Source organism: Tamandua tetradactyla, chromosome 2 (assembly GCF_023851605.1).
Source record: "Tamandua tetradactyla isolate mTamTet1 chromosome 2, mTamTet1.pri, whole genome shotgun sequence".
In the NCBI taxonomy this organism is placed as follows: domain Eukaryota; kingdom Metazoa; phylum Chordata; class Mammalia; order Pilosa; family Myrmecophagidae; genus Tamandua; species Tamandua tetradactyla.
In genome coordinates this window covers 98,824,071-98,851,424 of record NC_135328.1, presented here as the reverse complement: position 1 = coordinate 98,851,424, position 27,354 = coordinate 98,824,071, and the positions used below count along the sequence as shown (strand labels likewise).

Genomic DNA, 27,354 nt, shown 5'->3' with positions numbered 1-27,354 from the left:
GTCCTGTCAGCCTCAAGAGTCTACTAAAAAGTGTTTAGAATTTTTTTCCTGTTCACTGTTTCCAAGCCGATTTTATTGAGATGTATTCATAAATTGTAAAGTTCATGCAAAGTGTACCATCTCACAGTATCATCACATAGTTGTGCATTTATCACCTTAATCAATTTTAGGACATTTTCATTACTCCAAACAAAATAAAACAAAAACAAAAACATTCTATATTCTTTATCTCCCAGTATTATTGACCTTAGCATTGGTGTGGATGTTTTGTTCCTGTTGATGAAACAATATTAAACTGTTACTAAATATAGTTCACAGTTTGCAATAGCTGCATTTCCCCCCATGTACCACTCTTTTTAACTCCTTGTAATAGTGATGCACATTTGTTCAAGTTCATAAAATAACCTCTAGCTTTCCTTCTTGTGACATACATGACTCTAAACAACCCCTTTCAAACCATATTCACCTACAATTCAGCACTATTACTTATAATACCAATAATGAGCCACTGTCACCTCTATCCATTTCCTAACATTTAACTTCAACCTCGTTAAAAATTCTGTACACAATACATACAAAGGACTACTGAGCCTCCACAAGAAGGAATGAAATTGTGAGGCATGCAACTAGATGAATGAACTTTAAGAGCTGTATGTTGAATGAAATATCAAGAACAAAAAGACAAATATTATCACGCCTCAATTATATGGACTAACTATAAAATAAAAATTTGGTGGACTAAAGTTGAGAGGATGGGTTATCAGGTTGGGGATTATTGTAAAGGGCCCTAGACTGTAAGCTCATACAGCAGTCACATGTATTCAGGAGATGTAACTGTTAATTCTAAATTCTGAGATACCAGCTGTTTGTATATAACATGGTTGTATTAGTTAGGGTTCTCTAGAGAAACAGAATCAACAGGGAACACTTGCAAATATAAAATTTATGAAAGTGTCTCACGTGACCGTAGGAACGCAGAGTCTAAAATCCACAGGGCAGGCTGCGAAGCCAGTGACTCCGATGGATGGCCTGGATGAACTCCACAGGAGAGACTCACCAGCCAAAGCAGGAATGGGACCTGTCTCTGAGTCCTCCTTAAAAGGCTTCCCATGATTACATTTAGCATCACTAATTGCAGAAGACACTCCCCTTTGGCTGATTACAAATGGAATCAGCTGTGGATGTAGCTGACATGATCATGACCTAATCCTATGAAATGTCCTCATTGCAACAGACAGGCCAGCACTTGCCCAATCAGATAAACAGGTACCACAACTTGGCCAAGTTGACACCTGTCCCTAACCATGACAGTCCACCCCTTGTCAACTTGGCACCTATATATATATATCACCTTAAACCATACTTAATTTCCAAATGAAAACAAATAAGCATACATTTTTTCTTTTACCTGACAATACTCAACTGTCCTGCATATAACTGGAAACACATTAAATCTCTTCAGAATAGGGTGCAAATCCTTGGGCAACATTCATTCTTAAACTTGATATCTTACAACTTAAATAGTATAACATGAACAAAACAGCATTACAGTCCTCGTTTCTGTAACTGATCACGTGGTCGAAGTTCATATTTATCACTACCTTCTTCCACTACCCATTCCATATTCCCTTTCCCCTCAGCAAGCACTTCAGCTGGCCATGGTTCTTTGCCTGGTGGGGTGACCCAAACCTTCATTCCTGAAGTTTCAGAGCCATTAGTAGTCCTGCCTGGATTGTGTTATTGCAGTTTTCCGTTGATTTTAATCACAGGGCATGGTAATACTAATAGACGCCCCAGGGGATCTCCTATATTCCAAGAAAACTCTTCTTTACCTCCATTATGTAGTTGCAGTCCTACTTCCTTCTGATAGTCAGGGTCAATTACCCCAGACAATAATGTATCCCCTTCTTGGTGTGTTGATCCAGAGGCATAAGTAGCCCAAAGTGACCAGGTGGCAATCTTAACTTCCAGTTCAGTGGTATCACTGTTGTTTCTCCTGGAGGAAGCACACCCTGTTTTGGAACTAAAACCTGCAGACCAGCAGAACTCAGGGTAGCAGGGACAGGAAGCAAAAATTTTCCTAGTGGATCACTAGGGGTAATAGTGAGTGGCACCACACCCATTTCCACCCCTTGGTTCCTGGACCCATGGATCCTGGCTATGGGAGAAACAGCACCATACAGCAGACGCTGATTTAGAGCATACACAGCTTCCTGGAGAACATTACCCCAACCTTTCAAGTTTTTGCCGCCTAGTTGGCACCGTAATTGAGTTTTCAAAAGGCCATTCCACCGTTCTATCAGTCCAGCTGCTTCTGGATGATGGGGAACATGGTAAGACCAGAGAATTCCATGAGCATGTGCCCATTCCCGCACTTCATTTGCTGTGAAGTGTGTTCCTTGATCCAAAGCAATGCTATGTGGAATACCATGACGATGGATAAGGCATTCTGTAAGCCCACGGATGGTAGTTTTGGCAGAAGCATTGCGTGCAGGGAAAGCAAACCCATATCCAGAGTATGTGTCTATTCCAGTTAGAACAAATCGCTGCCCCTTCCATGAAGGGAGTGGTCCAATGTAATCAACCTGCCACCATGAAGCTGGCTGGTCACCTCGGGGAATGGTGCCATATCGGGGGCTGAGTGTGGGTCTCTGCTGCTGGCAGATTGGGCACTCAGCAGTGGCTGTATCCAGGTCAGCTTTGGTGAGTGGAAGTCCATGTTGCTGAGCCCATGCATAACCTCCATCCCTACCACCATGACCACTTTGTTCATGAGCCCATTGGGCAATGACAGGAGTTGCTGGGGAAAGAGGCTGACTGGTATCGAGAGAATGGGTCATCTTATCCACTTGATTATTAAAATCTTGTTCTGCTGAAGTCACCCTCTAGTGTGCATTCACATGGGACACAAATATCTTCATGTTTTTAGCCCACTCAGAAAGGTCTATCCACATACTTCTTCCCCAGACCTCTTTGTCACCAATTTTCCAATTATGGTCTTTCCAAGTCCCTGACCATCCAGCCAAACCATTAGCAACAGCCCATGAGTCAGTATACAAACACACCTCTGGCCAGTTTTCCTTCCAAGCAAAATGAAGAACCAGGTGCACTGCTCGAAGTTCTGCCCACTGGGAGGATTTCCCCTCATCACTGTCCTTCAAGGACACCCCAGAAAGGGGTTGTAATGCTGCAGCTGTCCACTTTCGGGTGGTACCTGCATATCGTGCTGAACCATCTATAAACCAGGCCCGAGTTTTCTCTTCCTCAGTCAGTTCACTGTAAGGAACTCCCCAAGAGGCCATAGGTCTGGTCTGGGAAAGAGAAGGTAATGTGGCAGCAGGAGTGGAAACCATGGGCATTTGTGCCACTTGTTCATGGAACTTACTTGTGCCTTCAGGACCTGCTCTGGCTCTATCTCATATATACCATTTCTCCTTAACAATAGAGTGCTGCTGTGCACGCCCAACTTTATGGCTTGGTGGGTCAGACAACACCCAACTCATGATAGGCAGGCAACTCAGGTCTCATGGTAACTTGGTGGCCCATGGTTAAGCGTTCAGTCTCTACTAAGGCCCAGTAGCAGGCCAAAAGCTGTTTCTCAAAAGGAGAGTAGTTATCTGCAGCAGATGGTAAGGCTTTGCTCCAAAATCCTAAGGGTCTGCGTTGTGATTCTCCTATAGGGGCCTGCCAAAGGCTCCAGACAGCATCTCTATTTGCCACCGACACTTCCAGCACTATTGGATCTGCTGGATCATACGGCCCAAGTGGCAGAGCAGCTTACACAGCAGCCTGGACCTGTTGCAGAGCCTCCTCTTGTTCAGGTCCCCACTCAAAATTAGCATCTTTTCTGGTCACTTGATAAATGGGCCGGAGTAGCACACCCAAATGAGGAATATGTTGTCGCCAAAATCCAAAAAGACCAACTAGGCATTGTGCCTCTTTTTTGGTTGTGGGAGGGGCCAGATGCAGCAATTTATCCTTCACCTTAGAAGGGATATCTCGACATGCCCCACACCACTGGACACCTAGAAATTTTACTGAGGTGGAAGGCCCCTGTATTTTTGTTGGATTTATCTCCCATCCTCTGACACGCAAATGCCTTACCAGTAAATCTGGAGTAGTTGCTACTTCTTGCTCACTAGGTCCAATCAACATGATATCATGAATATAATGGACCAGTGTGATGTCTTGTGGGAGGCAGAAACGATCAAGGTCTCTGCGAACAAGATTATGACACAGGGCTGGAGAGTTGATATACCCCTGAGGTAGGACAGTGAAAGTATATTGCTGACCTTGCCAGCTGAAAGCAAACTGTTTCTGGTGGTGCTTACTAATAGCTATTGAGAAAAAAAGCATTTGCCAGATCAATAGCTGCACACCAGGTACCAGGGGATGTATTGATTTGCTCAAGCAATGATACCACATCTGGAACAGCAGCTGCAATTGGAGTTACCACCTGGTTGAGTTTACGATAATCCACTGTCATTCTCCAAGACCCATTTGTTTTCTGCACCGGCCAAATAGGAGAGTTGAAAGGGGATGTGGTGGGAATCACCACCCCTGCATCTTTCAAGTCCTTAAGAGTGGCAGTAATCTCTGCAATCCCTCCAGGAATACAGTATTGCTTCTGATTTACTATTTTGCTTGGTAGGGGCAGTTCTAGTGGCTTCCACTTGGCCTTTCCCACCATAATAGCCCTCACTGCATGAGTTAGAGAACAAACGTGAGGATTCTGCCAGTTGCTCAGTATGCCTATGCCAATTATACATTCCGGAACTGGGGAAATAACTATAGGATGGGTCCGGGGGCCCACTGGACCCACTGTGAGATGGACCTGCGCTAAAACTCCATTGATCACCTGGCCTCCATAAGCCCCCACTCTGACTGGTGGTCCAGAGTGACGTTTTGGGTCCCCTGGAATTAATGTCACTTTTGAACCAGTGTCTAATAATCCCCGAAATATCTGATCATTTCCTTTTCCCCAATGCACAGTTACCCTGGTAAAAGGCCGTCAGTCTCCTTGGGGAAGACTTAGAGGAAGGTTAACAGTATGAATTTGTGGCAGTGTAACAGGTTTCTCCCTCATAGGGACCTGGCCTCCCCTTCATTCAAGGGGCTCTGGGTCTGTAAACTGTTTCAAGTCTGGAAACTGATTAAGGGGCTGTGACTCTGTGTTTTTGTAATTCAGGTTAGACTTCTGTTCCCTTGACCTAGAACTCTTTTGTTTATACAGCTCCGACAAGAATTTAGTAGACTGCCCTTCTATTGTATTTCTAGGCACCCCATGATTTACTAGCCAATGCCACAAATCTCTGCGTGTCATATAATTTTGATGCCTCCTTTGAGTTTGTTGTCTATTATAATAGCCGCGTCTACCCTGTCTTTGGTGATTAAGTGCTGCCACCTGGTTTCTGCCAACTCGGGATCCTGTCATCCCCATTGTGTTTAAGGATTCCAGCTCAGTGACAGCAGTTCCTACAGTAATATCTGACCTACAGAGAAATGCAACCACAGAGCTCTTGAGGGATGATGGTGCTAGTCTCACAAACTTATTTCTCACTGTTCTGGTAAAAGGTGCATCCTCTGGACATTCCTGGGGTGTAAGAGCAGGCTTTGCATGATAAATCCACTCTAACATTCCAGTCTCTCTAAGCCTCTGGATCCCCTCATCTACATTATACCAGGGCAGTTCTGGCATTTCAACCTCAGGTAATGTTGGCCACCTTTTGATCCATGTTTCAACCAACCACCCAAACAAGCTGTTAACACCTTTTCTAACCGCTCAAGCTATAACACTGAATGCAGAATCTCTGCTTAGTGGGCCCATATCAATAAATTCAGCCTGATCCAGCCTTATATTCCTCCCACCATTATCCCACACTCTTAAAATCCATTGCCACACACATACCCCTGATTTCTGTCTATATAAATTGGAAAACTCACACAGTTCTTTTGGAGTATAATGTACCTCCTCATGTGTGATACTTTGTACCTCACCTTTAGGGGCCTGTTTGGACTTTAGTCTAGTTATAGGTCTAGAAGAAATGAGGGGTGGTGGGGGTGGGTCATGAAAAGAATTAGAAATATCTTCCAAGCCATTTGCTTCAGGGCCTTCATTTGCAGTTTCATCTGGTGAAACAGGATTAATCACTCTAGGGCTAATCCCTTCAGGAGGAGGTTGGGTGGCCAATTCCTCAAGGCAGGCTGGAGGTGGGGCGGCTATGTCCTCAGGGCAGACTATTACAGGGTTATCTAGAGAAGGCTCAGCATGGTCTAGGGTTTCAACCTCACCCCCAACGTCATTATCAATCCATATGTCACCATCCCATTTTTCAGGGTCCCACTCCTTTCCAATCAATGCCCTCACTTTAATGGCAGACACCATGCAAGACTGAAATTTCAGTTTACGTTGTAAAGTTGCTACTTTAACAATAAGATTCTGAGTCTGATTTTCAGAGATCTCAAGTCTACGGCTACAGGAAATAAATTTTCCTTCAGGATACTCATAGAAATGTCTACATCTTTCAGATGGCGCTTAAAGCTTCTCGTTTGAAGCCTTAAGCCCATCCCTTTCACCCTTTAATGTAGACAGTGTATCTAACAACAACCAACCAACATCTCTATAACTCTTATTTCTACAAAACTCTGTAAAGGTGTCAGAAACATTATCCCCGAGAGTCTGGCTTCATATAAGCGAAGCATTAGGAGAATAGAATGATGATATTTTGAGTATCTCCTTTGCCAACTCACTCCATGGATTGGGAGTGTCATTCTGATTACAGGAATCAGAGTCCTTAGTGTCTCTGAGTCCAGTCAGAGTAGAAAACCATTCATAAAAACCCATTTTTAAGATTCTGTTCCTTAAGAACCACTCCTGGTACCAAGATGTATTAGTTAGGGTTCTCTAGAGAAACAGAATCAACAGGGAACACTTGCAAATATAAAATTTATGAAAGTGTCTCACGTGACTGTAGGAACACAGAGTCCAAAATCCACAGGGCAGGCTGCGAAGCCGATGACTCCGATGGATGGCCTGGATGAACTCCACAGGAGAGGCTCACCAGCCAAAGCAGGAATGGGACCTGTCTCCTCTGAGTCCTCCTTAAAAGGCTTCCCATGATTACATTTAGCATCACTAATTGCAGAAGACACTCCCCTTTGGCTGATTACAAATGGAATCAGCTGTAGATGTAGCTGACGTGATCATGACCTAATCCTATGAAATGTCCTCATTGCAACAGACAGGCCAGCGCTTGCCCAATCAGATAAACAGGTACCATAACTTGGCCAAGTTGACACCTGTCCCTAACCATGACAATGGTCCTCAGAAACTTTGGGTATTTATGTGACACCTGAGACTCAGAGTCAGAGCTCTGAAGCTATGAAAGTCTGCACTACCCCATACAGGAACTGTTTAAAAAATTGAAAAAGTGATCAAACATCAAGTAAAACTATAAATGAAGCTGATCTGGATAGGACTAAGGTGTATCAGAAGACTGGGTAAAGGATGATATCGTTCGTATCTTAAAACTTCAACTTCTGTGTGAGACTAAAGGGAGAGAGTTTATTTAGTATAAAATTTATATTTTCGGTAGTGCATTTCCTAATTTCACTTGTATGGTCAGTTTAGTTGAACATCATAAATACATGGAATCTTGACTAGGGCATGAGATTTTGTTGGTTGGTCCAGGTTAGTATGGTCCCCCAATTACTAAATCCCATAATGATTTTACAGTGAATAAAGAAGTATTTGCAAAGTCTCCTTGGGGCAATGGGGAGAAAGGAGGAAAGATTCAACTTCCCCATTTGGAGAATTTCTGATACTCTTACAAGCAGTAGGGACAACCAAATCAATAGGCTGAGTCCTTGATCTTGGAGTTTGCCCCTATGAAAACTATTACTGCAAATGACAGGCTAAGCTTACTTATAATTAGGCATAAGAGTCACCCCCAGAGAACCTCTTTTGTTGGTCAGAAGTGGCCTCTGTCTCTAGCTGACACAGCATGTGAACCCACTGCCCTCCCCCCACTACATGGGACATGACTCCCAGGATGAGTTGGGACCCATTATCCAGGGATTGAGAAAACCTTCTTGACCAAGAGGGGGAAGGAGAAATGAGAAAAAATAAAGTATGAATGGCTTTCAAACTGAGATTTCAAACTGAGTTGAGAGGTTATCCTGGAGGTTATTCTTATGCATTATATAGATACCCCTTTTTGTTTATGGTGTGTTAGAGTGGCCAAAGGGATGTACCTGAAACTGTAGAGCTTTGTTCCAGTAGCCTTGATTCTTGAAGATGACTGTATAATGATATAGCTTTTGCAATGTGACTGTGTGACTGTGAAAACCTTGTGTCTGAAGCTCCCTTTATCTAGGGTATGGACAGATGAGTAAACTATATGGGTAAAAAAAAATAACAGGGGGAACAAAGGATAAAATAAATTGGTTATATGGAAATACCAGTGGTCAGTGAGAGGGAGAGAGAGCTAAGGGGTATGGTATGTATGAGGTTTTTCTTTTTATTTCTTTTTCTGGAGTGATGCAAATGTTCTAATAAAATGATCATGGTGATGAGTACACAATGATGTGATGATATTATGACCCACTGATTGTATACCATATATGGAATGTTTGTATTTTTATCAATAAAAATTTTTTAAAAAATTCCGTACACATTAGGCAACCACTCCCCATTCTCTAGCCTCATTCTATCTCTTAATAACTTATATTCTAAGTTTTATGACTATGAGTTTACATATTCTAATTAGTTCATAATAATGAAATCATATTTGTCCTTTTGTGACTGACTTATTTCACTTAGCATTCTGATATCAAAGTTAATCTATGTTGCTGAGTAATCTTCATTACATCTCATTGCTGAGTAATATTCCATTGTGTGTATATATATATATACCATATTTTGTTTATCCATTTATCGCTTGGTGGACACTTGGGTTGTTTCTGTCTTTGGGCAATTGTGAATAATGCTGCTATGAACATCAGTATGCAAATGTCTCTTTGTGTCCCTGCTTTCAGATTGTTTGGGTATATAGTGGAGTTCCTGAGTTGTAGGGCAACTCAGTATTCAATTTTCTGAGGAACCACCAAACCATCTTCCTTAGCAGCTGAACCATTTTACATTCCCACCAGCAGTGAACAAGTGTCCCTATTTCTCTATATCCTCTTCAACACTTGTGTTTCCTATATGTTTACTAGTGGCCATTCTAATAGGTGTGAAATGATGTCTCATTGTCGTTTCAATTTGCATTTCTCTGATAGCTAGTGATGTTGAGTGTCTTTTCATGTGCTTTTTAGCCATTTGTGTTTTCTTTGGAAAAACGTCTGTTCAAGTCTTTTGCCCATTTTTAATTGGGTTGCGTTTTTATTGTTGAATTGTAGGATTTTTTTTTTATATATTCTAGATGTTAAATGTTTATTGGATATGTGATTTCCAAATATTTTTTCCCATTGAGTAGGTTGCCTTTTCACCTTTTTTGACAAAGTCCTTTGATGTACAAAAGTATTCAGTTTAGAGGCAGTCCCTTTTATGTAGTTCTTTTGTTGCTTGTGCTTTGGGTGCCAAGAGAAAGCTCTGCTTACCACAAGATCTTTTTTTTTCCCTCACAATCACATAGTCACAAAGTAAAAGCTATATATATATAATTATACAGTCATCTTCAAGAATCTAGGCTACTGGAACACAGCTCAACAGTTTTAGGTACATCCCTCCAGCCACTTCAATATACCATAAACTAGAAAGAGATATCTGTATAATGCATAAGAATAACCTTCAGGATAACATCTCTACTTTGTTTGGAATCTCTCAGCCACTGACATTTTATTTTGTCTCATTTCTCTCTTCCCCCTTTTGGTCCCCAGGACAATCATTATCAAAGACCAGGGCTACTGGATTACAGTTCAACAACTTCAGGTATTTCCTTCTGGCTATTTGAAAACCCTATACACTAAAAAGAAGGATCTGTATACAGAGTTAGTGTCACAGTCATTTTGTTACGTCCTAATTTCTCAGTTACACCTCTTCCCTCTCATTTGATCTTCCTCTCAATCATCAGGGCTAAATGGACTTACTAAGAAAAATCTTTATAGAGATTTAGATAGAGCCAAGAGCACTCCCTAGGATTTTCAGGAATACTGTTGGTTTGGGCTTGGCATACTGTGGTAATCTGCAATATCTGGCTGAAGCTTGCATTAGAGTAGCTCCAGAATGACCTCTTGACTCTATTTGAAATCTCTTAGTCACTGCAACTTTACTTTTTAAAAAAATATTTTTATTGACAAATCTTCACATGCATGCATTCTATATATGGTGTACAATCAGTGGCTCACAATATCATCACATAGTTGTTTATTCATCATCATGATCATTTTTTAGAACATTTGCATCACTCCAGAAAAAGAAATAAAAAGAAAAAACTCATACATACCATACCCCTTACCCCTCCCTCTCACTGACCACTAGGCATTTCAATCTACGCAATTTATTTTAACCCTCATCCTCCCTGTTATTTATTTTTACCCATTTGTTTTTTTACTAACCTATCCCATACCCTAAATAAAAGGAGCATCAGACACAAGGTTTTCACAATCACACAGTCACATGTTAAAGTTATATCATTACACAATCGTCTTCAAGAATCTAGGCTATAGGAACACAGCTCAACAGTTTCAGGTACTTCCCTCCAGCCACTCCAATACACAATAAACTAAAAAGGGATATCTATATTATGCTTAAGAATAACCTCCAGGATAATCTCTTAGCTCTGTTTGAAATCTCTCAGCCACTGAAACTTCATTTTATCTCATTTCTCTCTTCTCCCTTTTGGTCAAGAAGGCTTTCTTAATCCCGTGGTGCCAGGTCTTGGCTCATCCTGGGAATTCTGTCCCACATTGCCAGGGAGATTTACATCCCTGGGAGTCATGTCCCATGTAGTGGGGAGAGCAGTAAGTGACATCACCTGCTGAATTGGCTTAGAGAGAGAAGTCACTTCTGATCAACAAAAGAGGTTCTCTGGATGACTCTGAGGCCTAATTTTAAGTAGGCTTAAGCTATGCTTTGCAAAGTTTCATAGGGGTGATCCCCAAGGTCGAGGGCTTGGCCTATTGATTTGGTTGTCCCCACTGCTTGTGAGAATTTCAGAAATTCTCCAGATGAGGTACAACTTTACTTTGGTCCAATCCCCCTTTTTGGCAAAGAAGGCATTCCCCATCCCATGGTGTGAGGGCCAGGCTTATCCTTGGGAGTCACATCCCAGTTGCCAGAGAGGCTCATATCCCTGGGAGACATGTCTCCGTAGGTGGGGTGGGAAGTGTATTTATTTGCAGTGTTGGCTTAAGGAAAAAGCCACATCTGAGCAACAAAAGAGCCTCTCTGAGGGTGTCTGTTAGGCGAAATAACAAGCAGGCCTAGCTTTGTCAATACAGAAATAAGTTTCATAAGGACAAGCTTCAAGATCAAGGGTGTGGCTTACTACATTGGGAGTCCCTAATGATTGAGATGAATATCAGGAATACCCCAAGTGGGGAAGTTTAATATTTTCTCATTTGTCCCCAAGCCCTCAAGGGAACTTTGCAGATACTTTTTATTTTCTGTTCATGCTACCCTGGATTGTATCCGTGTATTACATTAACCTGTACACAATAACAAGCTCTCATTCCCTATTATAGGTTCAATATAATTAGGTTGTTTAAATACACTGGTGAGACAATGTGCTGCAGAAAGTTTAAATTTTGGACCAAATAAACATCTCTTCCTTTGGTCTCACATAGAAGTTGAAGTTTTAAAATACAGACAGTATCATCCTGATGGGAAGTCTCTGATGAAGCAATTCATTCTCTTTCCTTGTGATTGGCTTATTATTGTATTTATCATTTCAGCTAAGGGTTTTCCATTTTATTGATTTTCTGAAAGAACCAGCTTTTGGTTTTGTTGATTCCATTGTTTTTTGTTCTTGATTTCATCTATTTCTCCTCTAATTTTTGTTATTTCTTTCCTTCTGCTTGTTTTAGGATTAGTTTGCTGTTCTTTCTCTAGTAGTTTCTCCAGGGGTTCAGTTAGGTCTTTGATTTTAGCTCTATGTCCCTTTTTATTGTAGGTATTCAGGGTAATAAATTTCCTCTCAGCACTGCCTTCACAGCATCCTCTAAGTTTTGATATGTTGTGTTCTCATTTTCATTCATCTCAAGACATCTTTCTTTCAGTTTCTTCTTTGAACCACTAAATCTTGGAGGGTTTGTTGTTTGACCTCCATATATTTATGAATTTTCCTCTTCTCCGCCTATTATTGATTTTCAGCCTCATTAAATTAAATTATGATCAGAGAAAGTGCTTTGTGTAATTGCAGTGTTCTTAAGTTTATTGAGACTTGTTTTTTGGCTCAGCATGTGGTCTGTCCTGAAGACTGATCCCTGAGCACTTGAGAAGAATGTATCCTGCTGTTTTGGCATGTAATGTTCTATAAATGTCTTTTAGGTCTAGCTCATTTATTGTTTTGTTCAGGATCTCTGATTCCTTATTGACCCTCGGTCTAGATGTTCTATCTATTGATGACAGTGGTATATTGAAGTTTCCAACTATTATTGTAGAGATGTCTCTTTACCCCATCAGTGTTGCCAGTGTTTTCCCCATGTATTTTGGGGTACCTTGGCTAGGTACATAAATTTATGATTGTTATTTCTTCGTGTCTCTCATAACATTTTTGTATTTAAAGTCTATTTTGTCTGATATTTGTATAGCTATCCCAGCTGTTTTTTGGTTACTGTTCATATGGAATATATTTTTCCAGCCTTTCAGTTTCAATTTATTTGTATCCTTGGGTCTGAGGTGAGTCTCTTATAGACAGCATATAGGCGAATCATAAAAAAACAGGGTCTTTTAATAAAATATACACTCCTTAGTACTAAAAATGATTTCCAGCTTTTATCATAAAAAAAAAAAGAAAACCTCTGCATTGGTCAGGCCAAGGTGGCTAGAGTTCTCACCTGCCATGCAGGAGACCTAGGTTAAATTCCTAGTACCTGCCCAGGTGGAAAAAAAGAAAGAAACTGCATTTATTCAGCACATCTGTTTTGTTTTTTTTAAACTGAGGATGTAGAAGTTTATAGATAGCCATTCCCACCCCCATGGTAGAAGAATGTCAAAGTTGGGTAAGAACTGCCAACTCTATATCCATGTTGTGAATAATCCTTGGACTGCATGAGTGGCTACCCCAGAGTATCCTTTTTGCACCAATTAATAACCCTAATAAAACAAGATGGGCTGACAGTGTTAAATAAGTGTTCTTTGGGTTTTGAAAGCATGGTGTCTCCCTGCTTAGAAACACTGCCATATGGAAGTCAACAGAAAGCAATTTTATTAGCCCTTATTTAGTATAAAATGTGACAGAATTTTCTTTTCTTCAGATTTACAACAAGTCCTATATTAGCCATTGCTGAAGGGACACCAGTGTCAGCTGTCTACCCTGGAAAGGAAGCTATAGCTTGAATTCCCTCTTCAAGATACGGTACACAAAGCCGTCCATTCAGCTCGCGGTGTGAGGATGGCTCTCCAAGGTACTGCTGCCCAAATGGCTGGCACCCACCACCTGGGTGAACTGAGACTCGACCCTCTCCTGACCTGATGGCTTCAGAAGCAGAGTCGGGAACAGCACTTTGACAGTGGAGTCCAACCAGACCTCTGCTGGGACCACATTCAGTTCTGCCTTCAAGTGGAACTGCTAGGTGCACCTGCACCCCCCACAATCATTTGCCAACAAAGGTGCCTGCATTTCTGCCTGTGCAGTAGGAGGCTCTGAGAATTCCACGCTATGATTTAAATTCTGTGCCACCTACAGTTAACAGTAGTGACAGCAGTAGGTATGAAAATAAAACCAGAGTATTTAGGTATTTTTGTGGCCTAAATCCCTATTGTTATTTATTCCACACATGTGTGCTTGTGTACAGGTATGTCTGTGTGAATGTGAGCGAGACAGGTGTATTTTTTCTTCCTACTTAAAACCAAGTATATTCTGTGATTGAAAGTACATAACACACTATTAAGATTAGTTAAAATAGACACAGAGTAAAATGAAGGAAAATGTCAAATCAAAGGCAGTCAGTTAACTAACCAGAAAGCCCTTTGTGAGGCTTTGTGCACAGTGGTGACGTTGAAGTCCTGGGGGGAGGCCCAAATGGGGGACACGCCAAGGTGGGCTTCCTGATGTGGAGGGTCTAGCCTCACTTTTCAGAGCCATGGATAAGCAGGGCAGCAAAAGGTAAGACACAGGCTTGATCACTGGCCCTTAGGAAGTCTTTTTTTTCTTTTTAAATAAGACTCCGTATTTGCATTTTATTATATTATTCCTATCCCCTATTAGAGGTTACTTCAAAAGCTGCAATGAGGGTATGCTGCCAGTGAAGAGGGGAACCTGATGACTTGAAATCTGAAAACCACAGTAGCATGGAGTGTGACCTCATGGAGACTGATATCGGGGAGTTGCTGGACTAGATTACAAGGGTCCACTGTTAGAAGATGGTGCTGTGTGTTTCAGGCAGTCTCCAGTGGAATTTACCACATTCTGTGCTTGGCTAGTACCTGAATTAAAAGTGTTCTGTAAGCCAGAGGGAAATGTGCATGCAACTAACAGCCTGAGTGAAGCTGAAGATTTCCAACTTGAGATGAGTGGGCTAGTAGGGGAATTGAACTGTCTCTATCTTTCACTGATACCAGGGGATGTGACCAAGTGCCTCTTTTTGCTCATGTACTTCAGAACTACAAGCTGCCAGAATGCTCTGTGTGAATGCTCCCCCCAAAAAACTCAAGAAGGAGATGGTAATGAAGTTTTTCAAGAGTTAAAAAGCATATTTATTGCTCTAGGACTATCCAAACTTCCAGCCAATATAACTATGTTTCAGTTCTTCAATGGGATTGAAAAAAAGTTAAAGGAAACATTAGCAAAAGTTCCACCTAATTATGTGGGAAAGCCTTGTTTGAAAAATACATACAACATCTCTCCTGTGTGAACAATTTTTTTTTTAAAGTAATACAGTTGCCTTTAATCTTAGACCAGTTGACTAATTCCACAGCCAGAACATGCATACTTTTTTGAAGAAACTACTAGAATAAGTAGTTTCTTCTTTTCAATATACAGTTTTGGAAATGAGAATTCTAGATTTTTTTTAGATATACACCCACGAAATCTTCCTCAAATAACAACACATTTATATGTGTTTTGCTTAAAATATTCTAATGCCTTTTTTCCAGCACCATTCTGCCCTGGCTGTTCTTTTTATTCAGAGAGGTTATGCCACATTTGCTTCATAATAGACTCTGTAGGTCAGCTCCTATTAAATGAACTCTTCTGCGGATAGCACTTTCAGTGGCCTTATTGTCTTGATGGAATACTGTACCAAACCCTCAACTCTGAAAACCCTGAACACTGCCAAAATCTGTAAAGGTTATAAAAGCAAACTAAGTTGTAAACCTATATAACTACATGAGATGTTAGTTAAGTACAGCAATTCAAACTGACCTGCATCCATCCAAAACAAGTTCCTCCTTGTACCTAATTTTTATTTGAAATCACTAGAAGAAACAGCAAACTGAAATTTGAATTTGTTTGATACATGAGTTAATACTGCTACCTCAGCAAATACAAGTTAGTTTGCTTTGGCCAGGAGATGTTTTTGTAATGGAAGATATGCACTACCAAACAAGATGACAGATTTTTGCTTAGTGCAGGAGGCCCTTTATTATTGCTGCAAAATAAAAGCCTAGCTGAGCTGATGTTTTACATTCTCTTTTACTGAAATCTACATGACGCTTCTTGCTGAGTTTCTGTACACGTAAACATTGTCAAGTTGTGAAAGAAAACTGCTGGAGGTGTGTTTTGTGTCAAAGGTGAGCAATAAAGTATCAGTAAGTTAAAATTAAAGCTGCAATCACCTGGGGGTCAAGTGGTTATATGGGATGACCCTGTATTGAATATATTTGTCGAACCTCCTTAAAATTACTAAATAAGCAAAGGAAGCATTTTCTGTGTTGATCCCTCAACTGAGGAGCCCTTTCAAAGAGGCTCATGTGGAAGGTCTTGATGGATAAAAAGAAGGGCATACTGGACTCTCAGGGAAGATTAGCACCTTCATTTTTGTACCCAAATGTAATTATAGCTTCCAGTACAACTTGAAACATAGAAGATGCTGGGCCTGACAGAGGGAGCCGCCTTTGACGTTTGAAGGATGTACCCACTGCTGCAAGGCTACAATAAAGTACATGGAGTGGAAAACAGGTCATTGAGCCGCATGCTCACTCTTAATTAGGTTTAAATTCAAGATCTCAATCATTCATTATCACCCTTGGACAGAGCTGCCATTCTACCAGTAGGTGGCAGTAGAGGGTTTGATAAATGCAGGAACACATTGAAGACCAATCCCTTAGCTCTGCTTCTACCTCAGAGGAAAAACGCACTTGGTTCTAACTGCCCGGCCATCCCAGGGGGGAGTTCTTGGGGGAGTGAAACAGTTCTCCCCTGTGTCTTAAGCACAGAAGAATTTTAGGATGCTCAGAGCTGAAGGACCCTGCCAACATGCTCAGTGAATCTTAGTACCAGATGTGCGGGGAGCTTTTAAAAATACCAGTGCCCTGCCTAGTCCCACCCTCAGGGATTCTGTTTCTGATATACATGGTCTGTTCCCAACAGGTGCCTGTGCCTGTTACTACATTCATTTATCTGACACCTTTTTATGAGGAGTCCAGAACAATCTGGAGACATCCCCCAACCTTGCCGAGGCCTCGCTCTGGAGGTGGAGAGTGAGTGTGGGGAAAGGAGCCATGTGTGGTAAGGGCCTCTTTAGAGGCTCACCTATAAGACAGAGAACCAAAGGGAAGCCAAGCTCTTGGGTCCCACTCCTGAGCCTTCCTTACTCCATTCATTGCAATTGGAGAGAGTTTACTTTCTATTAAGTGAAGAGTCCTTGAGCATTTTCCCTTCAACCAGATTTTCCCAATTCTCCCTGTATCCCTAGGAGAATGAATGGTGTGTGTGAGGACAGCCCTGCTCACTAGTTCAACGTTTATGACTTAAAACTTGTTTTCCCTAAAATCCTTATTTGTTCCTGATCTGGTTCCTCTTAAGGCCACTGTTTGTTTCCTGCAGGCTGATGGCCTGGTATATCCCAAGTTCACACCAATAAAGACCGGTCTTCTTCAAAAATTCATTTCCCAAGAGTGGGAAGGCTCAGGAGAGTAGTGAATGTCCTTCCTAGGCCAAGGAGGAAGACAGAAATAACAATCAGAAAGAGAAGCAATAGGGACAGTCTGGAGGGTGTGGGAAGGAGGAGAGAGGCAATGCCAGGAGGCAAAGAAGGAGAAATGGTGTGTGAACCCCCCAGAGGCCCTGGACTTAATTGGAGACTCAGGCAAGCCAAAGAGAAGAACTGGCTTTGACCAAGGCATAAGTCGAGCCAGCCTGTGAGGCCCGGATTCATGTAATGCTAGATCATATAACAGGAAAAATGGCTACCACAGCCCCGCACACTGTTATCCAATTGCTAGCTCTGGCCCTAATTGAGGTGAAAAGCCAATATGCTGATATAGCTCCAGTTCCAATGCCCTAAGCTCATACTTAAAAATGTTTAATGCTGTTAAAACAAACACCTTACAGTGACATTCTAATCTAGACTGTTGCCTCTTTCATTTGGAAGCTTGCATCAGCCTTGTTACATATTAGAAATAACTTCTGGATACTGGGGGGACTTGGGCATGGAATCCATTTTCTTGTTTCTTCCACATGCCTCAGGAATATTATTTGGTCAGTAACTCAAGAGGGGGCGAACTTTTTTTGGAAAGATGAACACAAGGGGCCCTACTTTCCCCCTGTCTGAAATCCCTTCATTTCTCAACAATGTGGTCACATGGGAGAAGGAAATGGCAGTCTGGGTTAAATACTTAAGCCAAAGTTTTGCCCTTTCTCTTTTCTACTCTGCTCTCATTAAAACCTACTCAAGACCAGAGAAGCATCTTCGATTGATGGGGAATCAAGCTTTCTCTTTCTTCTGAGAAGCAACAGAATTGCTACTGTTTCAAATAAATACCCCTTGCAGCAGCCAATACTGGCTGAAACAAAGAGTGCATAAAAAGAGTGATCCACTGAGACTCAGTAAGTCACATATAAATCGTTAACCTCAGTGCCAAGGGGATCAAATCCAGAAATGTAATTTTTCTTGCCAAAAAGTTCCACTGAAATTTATAAGACCCCTGTGACCTAATTTAAAGTGTTTTTCTTTTCTCAGGCTTTTCCCAAATGTAATAGTATGATAAGCTGCTAATTCAATCATTTTCATTTCTCTGCCACCCTTCATTCCATGATCAAAGAGTATTACTAACCACCCTAATAACACGTTAAATAACCAAGCTGTCTAACAGATGCATGTCAGAGCACTAATTTCCAACACTGGCCAGGTTTAAAAATAGCTTAACTGTTTCTTCTCCTTCTCCCACAGCTAGTTTTAGTGTGCACTTCAAATGGTCCTTTTGCAGAGACAATACTGGATGAAAATACATGTTATTAAGAGGATGTTAATATGGAAAGTATAAAAAGAAAAGAGCATAATTTGGAGACCGAATAACAGAAGCAAAATAGTCAATGTTTGGCGCAGCTATCTTCCAAATGTCTGTATTATTAAAAAAGCAACCCCATTATCTCCCACGTACCCACCCGGTCCCTATTAGTCACAAAAGGACACTTTCACCCATTACCTTTTTAGCTGGAATGACTTTGTTAGTCGTTCCTTTCCCCATTAATACCAAATTACATTCTGCATCAGACAAAGAAGCTATGTCTTAGGAGCTAACATGATAACAGCTAACATGAATGCAGCAATGCTTTAGAATATCTGGGACTATTCAAACGTGAACTCTAGTTCTATTATAAAGACTGCATGATTGCCCATTTAAAATCATTATAGCCTGCTCATCTCTCTTGTATTCTTTTAAACATCCTAATCTATGCCATCAACTAAAAATCCAGTGGAGAACACATCTTTGGTCACTGGATAAAACCATCTTAAAAACCATAACCCTTGATTTGAATATATGCAAACGAATCAGATGGCTTGGAACACATACTGTGTGAAGGTGAGTGGCCATTTAAAAGCAGGGCTAGATAACCAAGTATACTGAACCTGAACTAAATGCTTTATTAAGGGTGACAGAACAATTAGCTGCCTCTTAAGGTGGCCCTTCCTTTTTATTTCATGTCAAATCACAGGAAAAAGCAGGATAGCTGCCCTGCCTAATTCACGTGCACATAATGGGAGGGAGGAAAGCTTAAAAGGAAATTTCATGTTATCTGATACACATAAATTAATACAGTATTAGACATTAGTGTGCAAATAAAAGCACTGGAGATTAGATTACAATTACACATAGAGAAATGCTGTATCTTAAAAGGGTAGAAACATTTTAAGAGAAACGCTGTACAGAATGTCACTACAGAAACCTGCAACTGTACTTCAAGTAAGGATGGTTATGATTAAGAGTATTCTCTTTAGATCAAGAAGAGAGAAAAATGTGTAAGTTGGAAGGGTGTTCCTTTCTCATTCTTTTCTTTTCCGTGCAAAGGCAAATGAAGGTATTGAAGGGAGAGCAGAGAGCTGAATCCTTTCAGACCTGGAGGAGCATGCAAATGAAAAATAAATACCCCCAGCATGAAAACACACCCAAAAATTACAAACTAATGGTGCAGAACTTTCTAGATGTGTTGCCATAAAACTTAAGTCTAAATACTGTGAATTTATTACAGTGAATGTGATGAAACAGTGATGGTTGGAGAAACAACTGCAGATACTTAAGAAACTGCAACTCCTTATAACAGAGAATAAGTCACAGACTGTCAGAGCTGGAAGGAGCCTTAGAAATCATTTAATAACTCTTCTGTAGATAAGAACATTGATGCCCAAGAGGGTAATTAATTCAAAGTCAGTGATCAATGAGAGGCAGAGGCAGGTAAGGAATCCAACGAATTGGGCCTTTTTCTGCCCAATTAATTTGTGTCCCATTTGGTTCTGTAACAGCTAAAAGGTCTAAGTTAAAATACTAGAATAGTAATAACAGTATATAATAGACTAAAATACTAGAAATAGACCATTTCCTGGGGTCCATAAAGCCAAACTTATCTTCCTAATAATACTACGACGTTATTTGTCTTTTTATTCTTATTCTCTCATGTTTATATGGTGGCGTTTTCTAGAAGTTAGGTGATGTGTTATATAGTAACAGATTGACGCAGAAACAAATATGAGAACCCAGCTGTTTCTATAAAGTCAGTAAAATCACACTCCTCTTACTAATTTTATTTTTGTTTTGAAAAATAACTATTTTCATACAATGTTATTTAAATTAACATATGAGAGGTTTATTATAAGTGAATTAATGAATAAAATCTTTAAAAATTCTCAGTTTTAATTTTGAAAATACTAAACAGTGACTGTGATACACTACACAAATGTTCTGTGGGGTCCTCAATAACTTTCAATAGTGTAAAGGTGTCCTGAGATAAAAGGTTGAGAACTGATATACTATAATATTAAAAAATGATCTGAAAGTAAACAATGATGAAGTGGAATTTTACAAAAATATTTTCCATCATACCAACTCCTGTTTCTTTTTAGGTCCTTCTCTGACCTTCACGGGGAACATGATTTTAATGAGATGGACATGAGATTTGTATCAATGATCAATAACATCGACAGTGGCTTAAGGTTTAGGGAGGAGACTATATGGAGTGGGAGTTGAATTTTGGCTCTGCCATTTACTAGCTTTGAGAACTGATCAAGTTAAGCCTCATTTCTGTTAGGCTAAACCTCCCCATGAAGTAACTGACCATTAGCAAACATTCCAAGAAACTGCCCCCCACCCATAACTTCCAGGGGACCCCTTGCAAAACCAAACCTGCCCCAGCTCACAGGGCAGTTCCATGGTTGTCCTTGCATCCACCCTTGGAAGCTGCGTTCTTGCAACAGCTCCCCTTATCCAACCTCTACCCTCCAGTAGTCACAGCCCTGGCAGCTACAAGCTTGCAGTAACTCCCCACTTAGTGTGCCAGATTCTCACTCCCAAGCTAGACAATGAAAACCCGGCTCCCTTTTCCTATCCCTACCAACCATCCTATATAAGCTGTACACCTTCCCCTGTTAGGACTGTCGCCATCTTAGGTGTCAACCTGTCTGCACATAGCCTTGCATAGTTTCACGATAAAGCTCCTCTGATGCAGATTTTGGGCTTTTTTCTTCCCTCCCAGGTGAGAAACCTATCAGTTTCTTTGCCTGCAAAATGGAGACAAATGTACCACCTACTTTCTAGAACAAGCTAACACAAAAAAAGTGCTGGTGCATTGCCTGATGCATGGATTGTGCTCAGTTCAGCCAGTATTGTTATCATTTAAAATGCTTTGCCCTTCCATCAATACCAGACTGTTTCCCTTACACCATTCTGCTTGAGCCTCCACATTCTATAGTGAAACTTTAAATTAAAAGCATTCTTTTGCTCAAATTTGTATGTGCTTCCATTTTCTTCTATATTTTTCTTGTTGCTACCTTGATGTCTGATCTTGGGCAGGTCATTTAACTTCTCTGGGCCTATTTTCATGCAGCAAAGGCAGTAACATCCCTAATCCAAGTACCATGGCTCAACAACTAAGGAAAGTGGACTCTGGGCTAGTTGGTCTGAATCCCAGCTCTTGCTGACTGACTAATGGCCACATAACCTGGTGCATATTGTGCAATCAGTGGGTACTTCAGTTTCCTGATGTGTAAAATGGAGCTGGTAACCACAACCACCTCATAGCACTGTTGTGAGATTAAATGAGTTGATATATATAAAGTACTTAGGGCAGTGCCTGGCATGTAGAAAACATTAAAAAGTATTTTATAGTTTATTGTTATTAGCTACAAAATAAGATTAGGCCAAAGCAGTTTCTGTCCAAGCCTAGAGAGAAAAATTTCTACTGCTTTGTTATACCTTCCATGGCTTGACTCATCTTGTTTCCTTTCTTTTCTTCTGCACTTCCGTACTACAGCAAAACCTGTGCTGGGAACACTGATAAGAGCCCCACACCAGCCAGCCAGTGTACCCCACCCTACCCCCATCTCCTTCAGTTCTAAATTCCAATGATGCCTTTGTTTCTAATTAGTCTTCAAATGCTTTTAGTACAACAAATGATTAATTCTGCAGCTTTTCCATGAAGCCTTTGTTGCCAAGCATTATCTTTTCCCGAAATGTTTCACTTTTCAATGTCAAAGAACTAAAGAATAAGACACTAATAAAACAAACAAAAATGGCAATATTCCTACAAATGAAATTGATAATACCAAGGAGGAACAAGCAAGATGATTAAAGAACAACCCTCCTACCAAAGGAATAAGGAATAACAGATAAGGAACTGGCACCCACTATGCCATTTAACCACCTTGTAATTTTACATTCCACTCTGGTCCAAATTTGAATGTTGTGAAGACACACAAAAGTAGCAGGAACCCTTGACTTGTAAAGGTGAGATTTTTACTTGGCCTCTTAGATTTCATCTTCTCTGATTTCTATTTACAAATGAAACCAAATTTACCATTGGTAAATGGTAAATTGCTTAGTGGAAGAAAGTCTGCTTATGTTATGAACAGTATATTCAGGGGTTATGAAAAATATCCTTTCATGATGGTGGGGGCAGGAAAGAGAGCTGCTATTTTATAAAGGGTGGTCAAGGAAAGTCTATCTGAGAAGGAGATGTTTGGACGGAGACATGAAAGAAGTAAGGAAGCAGGCATAGCATGGGGCACGGTGGCTCAACAGGCAGGAATGCTTGCCTGAGATGCCAGAGGACCTGGGTTCAATTCCCGGTGCCTGCCCATGTTAAAAAAAAAAGGAAGCAGGCATGGTGTGGGTGGGAGAGGGCCTCTGAGCAGAGGAACACCAAGTGCAAAGGTCCTGCAGCAGAAACCTTTGGTCTGGTCTGTGGGATGAGCACCAAGAAAGCCAGCGTGGTTGGGATAGCATCAGACACAGGCAGGGGAGGAGGTCAGAGATGCAGGGGAAACCAAATCATGTAGGGTTTTGAGGACTTTGGATTTTATTCCAGGAGAGGAAGAAGACCCTAGAGGGCTTTGGCTCAAGGAGTAACATTTTGGGTGACCTGTCCTGCATAGCACACTTGATGAAATACAGAGATAGGCCAAGGGAGAAGCATAAAACCTAGTCTCAAGGAGCCTGGAAGGGAGTGAGGATGGGTTGGTATTAGACACACCAAAAGGTGTTTATTCCTGAGGCAGATTGTATATCAGGAATTATGGAGAATACTGTCCTCAGGCTTGGTTAAACTCAAAAAAAAAAAAAAAAGAATACCTCAAATCAACACTTTCCTTGTTTCATGTGATTTTACACAGGCATACAGGAACAAGGAATGTGTGAAAGGCACTTTGCAGAGAAAATACTCAGGCTCTTCTTTCAAAGTCTGGCCCATCAGAGTAGCTTTCTAGGCATCATCTAACTACTAATTAATAAGGCTGTAGAGATAATTCAACAGGCACTAAAGAGTGTTCACACACATGATCACTCGTGACCCCACAACAGTCTTCTGATGTTGACAAGGCAAGTATTATTTCCCTCTTTTGGCAAATAAGGAAATACGGAGTTGCTGCCCATATCACCCAGCCGGTTGGTGACAACCAAGCAGGGATTAAGCCAAGATTCTTTGGCTCTGAATTCAGATGCTTCTCATGACCATATTCTGTGCCTGTCAGCCAACAATTTACCAAGGAAGTAACCCCTGAAATGAACACTCAAACACAAGGCAATACAATCGAGTCAAAAGAAGGATATTATTCTGTTGGGAAGAACAATGAGGAAACCTGTTTTGCCTCGGCATTAGGGGATTTTTCATTTTGTTATATATGGAGATTCAGCATCTTAACCTAGCTATTCTTTTGTGTAATGTTTTATGTCAATATATGTAATGCTCCATGTGGGAAGACAGTTTGTAAAAAGACATATCATTTGTAGTTGTGACAAGGTACCACTATTTCTTCTCAAAATCCAAACAGACCTGGCTTTAGAGAACTTGTGCTTTTATAAGCCATGGTCTGGATCCATTTGTAAAACAATAGGGAAGGGAAAGAAAATAAAAATCACTTACTAAATAGACATCAAGCACTGAGGCATTATCGTCTTGCATTTCCAGAGTGTTCGGCTCAGCAGTCAAGTAGATGGTCCCCTCTTCCAAGGTAAAGGTTGAACTGGAAGGTAACCCTTTACTAGAAAAATAAAGAATAACACAGTTAGCATGTTGCTGTTGGAACAAAATTCAAACAAAGCTCTTAAATTGTATGCAGCTTTTGGGGATTAAAAAAAAAAATTATGGAAAGGAAGGCCAAGATGGCGGCTTAGTGAGGTGTGGGATTTAGTTCATCCTCCAGAGCAGCTAGTAAATAGCCAGGAACAATACAGAACAACTGCTGGAGCCACATCAGTGACTGAACTCACAGAGTACCCCAGTCTGGACCAGCTGGACTGGCTGCAAGCTCCCCAAGAACCGTGAGTTCCCCAGGCTGTGGTGTCCCTCCCCCACAGGCTGCTTCCCAGAGGGGAAAGGAAAGACACTTTACCAGCAGCAGGGGCTGAGTCCAAACAAGCTCCAATTGTGGAATTAATGAACTTATTCAGACTACTAAAAATAGGCCCCCAGCTCAGGTGAATCTTGAATAAAAGCTGAGGTTGCTGTTTTTTTGCCCTGCAGAGGGGACAGGGCTGACAGAAATAGGAAAACGGAAAAAAAAACCCCAGTTTTTTCAGATCAGATAGCACATAATACTTGAAAGGGTCTGGGCCCTGAAGGAAAGGAGGGGGCACAACTGGAGATATACAAAACAACATACCAACTTAAACTCTTGATTAGCAAGCCCGAGGAATGGGAGCCCTGCTCTGAAAAAGATTTTTCTTTTTCTTTTTTTGTGGCTGTTTTCCTATGGCTTGACTACTCTTTGGATACAGCTACAAGGCTTCCATTCCAACTGCCCCAGACATAGGCAGAATTAAGTTTGTTTGGGAGTTTGTCTGGAGGCTGTGCCTTCCCCAGGAGAAGGGTAGAGCCCAGTTCAGGTGGAATCCCACCCTCAAATAATTCAGACCTCAGGGTCAGGAAAACTGAAGCAACTGAAGCCAGCCTACAACCTCTCCTCTGTCTCAACCATGCCCCCAGCAGGGGGAGTTTGCTGAAGTTAAAGGTACCACATCACCTTATGCTGGTGGGACCTGAAGGCAGACAAGTGCCACATATTGGGCAGGAGAAGAAAAATGCAGAGTCCAGAGGCTTCATAGGAAAGCCTGTCAGCCAACCTTCTGGGTCTCACCCTCAGGGAAAACTGATGCAGGTGACTCTTTCCTCCTGAAAGGAGGCCAGTTTGGTCTGGGAAAATCTGGCTGGGGTCTATAATACCTACATAGACCCTCCTAAGGGGGGAGATGCCAGTGGGGAAAGGCACCATACAGGCAGGGCAAGAAACAAGAAAACAAGAACTGAAAAATTCTGATCTGTTAAACAAAACCTAAGCTAGAGGTCTAGAATAAGCTGAACTGAATGTCAAAGAACAGATACACAACAAAGTCATCCACCAAGAAAATCCTAGGTAAGAAAACTGAAAACAATCTCTGGAATAAACTAATGAAGGAAATTAAATGCCTAGATGACAGCAAAAAATAATGAATCATACTAGGAAAACTGAAGATATGGTCCAGTCAAAGGAAAAAACCAAGAATTCAAATGAGATACAGGAGTTGAAGCAATTAATTCAGAATGTTCAAACAGACATGGAAAACTTCATCAAAAATCAAATCAATGAACTGAGGGAGGATATAAGGAAGGCAAGGAATGACCAAAAAGAAGAAATTGAAAGCCTGAAAAAACAAACCACAGAACTTATGGGAATGAAAGGCACAGCAGAAGAGATGGAAAAAACAATGGAAACCTACAATGTCAGATTTCAAGAGGCAGAAGACAGGATTAGTGTACTGGAGGACAGGACAGCTGAAATCCGATAAGCAAAAGAAAATAGAGGGAAAAGAATGGAAAACTATGAGCAGGGACTCAGGGAATTGAATGACAACATGAAGTGCATGAATATACGTGTTGTGAGTATCCCAACAGGAGAAGAGAAGGGAAAAGAGGAGAAAAGCTAATGGAGGAAATTATCATTGAAATTTCCCAACTCTTATGAAAGACCTAAAATTACAGATCCAAGAAGTGCAGCATCCCCCAAACAGAACAGATCCAAATAGACATACTCCAAGACACTTACTAATCAGAATGCCAGATGTCAAAGAGAAATAGAGAATCTTGAAAGCAGCAAGAGAAAAGTAATCCATCACATACAAGGGAAACCCAATAAGAGTATGTGTAGATTTCTCAGCAGAAACCATGGAGTCAAGAGGATAGTGGGATGATATATTTAAATTACTAAAAGAGAAATACTCCAACCAAGAATTCTATATCCAGCAAAATTGTCCTTCAAAAATGAGGGAGAAATTAAGACATTTTCTGACAAAAAATCACTGAGATAATTTGTGATCAAGAGAGCAGCTCTGCAAGAAATACTAAAAGGAAGCACTGCAGACAGATATGAAAAGAGTAGAGAGAGAGGTGTGGAGAAGAGTGTAGAAATGAAGACTATCAGTAAAAGTAAAAAGAAGAAAGATTAGATATGACATATTAGAAATGACATATGAAATCTAAAAAAGATTAGATATGATGGTACAAGAAAGTACTGCTCTTACAGTAATAACACTAAATGTTAATGGATTAAACTCCCCAGTCAAAAGACACAGACTGGCAGAATGGATTAAAAACAGGACCCATCTATATGCCGTCTACAAGAAACGCATCTTAGTCCCAAGGATAAACAGGTTGAAAGTGAAAGGTTGGGAAAAGATATTTCATGCAAATAACAAGCAGAAAAGAGCAGGAGTACTATACTAATATCCAACAAATTAGATTTCAAATGTAAAACAGCTAAAAGAGACAAAGAAGGACACTATGTATTAATAAAAGGAAAAATTCAGCAAGACATAACAATCATAAATATTTATGCACCAAGCCAGAATGCTCCAAAATACATGAGGCAAATACTGAAAAGAGAAATAGACACATCTACCATAATAGTTGGAGACTTCAATTCCCCACTCTCATCAATGGACAGAACGTCTAGACAGAGGATCAATAAAGAAACAGAGAATCTGAATAATACAATAAATGAGCTAGAATTAACAGACATTTATAGAACATTATACCCCACAACAGCAGGATACATCTTTTTCTCAAG

General features: G+C 40.8%; 1 protein-coding gene and 1 long non-coding RNA gene across 11 annotated transcripts in view; one reads left to right on the top strand and one right to left on the bottom strand.

Moving 5' to 3' along the window:
• The window catches only part of LOC143673611 (uncharacterized), a 66,102-nt gene extending 50,612 nt beyond the window's left edge, over nt 1-15,490 (top strand). For 2 of the 3 annotated variants that reach the window (XR_013170479.1, XR_013170478.1), the window contains one exon: nt 13,420-15,490. This is a non-coding gene — a long non-coding RNA (uncharacterized LOC143673611). Of the gene's footprint in view, nt 1-9,879; nt 9,932-13,419 lie in introns of all 3 variants that reach the window. The other variant, XR_013170480.1, reaches the window with a different exon arrangement.
• The window catches only part of PIP5K1B (phosphatidylinositol-4-phosphate 5-kinase type 1 beta), a 484,296-nt gene that overhangs the window by 110,145 nt on the left and 346,797 nt on the right, over nt 1-27,354 (bottom strand). For all 8 annotated transcript variants that reach the window (XM_077148356.1, XM_077148359.1, XM_077148357.1 and 5 more), the window contains one exon: nt 24,177-24,294. In XM_077148356.1, coding sequence (XP_077004471.1) covers nt 24,177-24,294 — 118 coding nt within the window. The remainder of the gene's footprint in view (nt 1-24,176; nt 24,295-27,354) is intronic.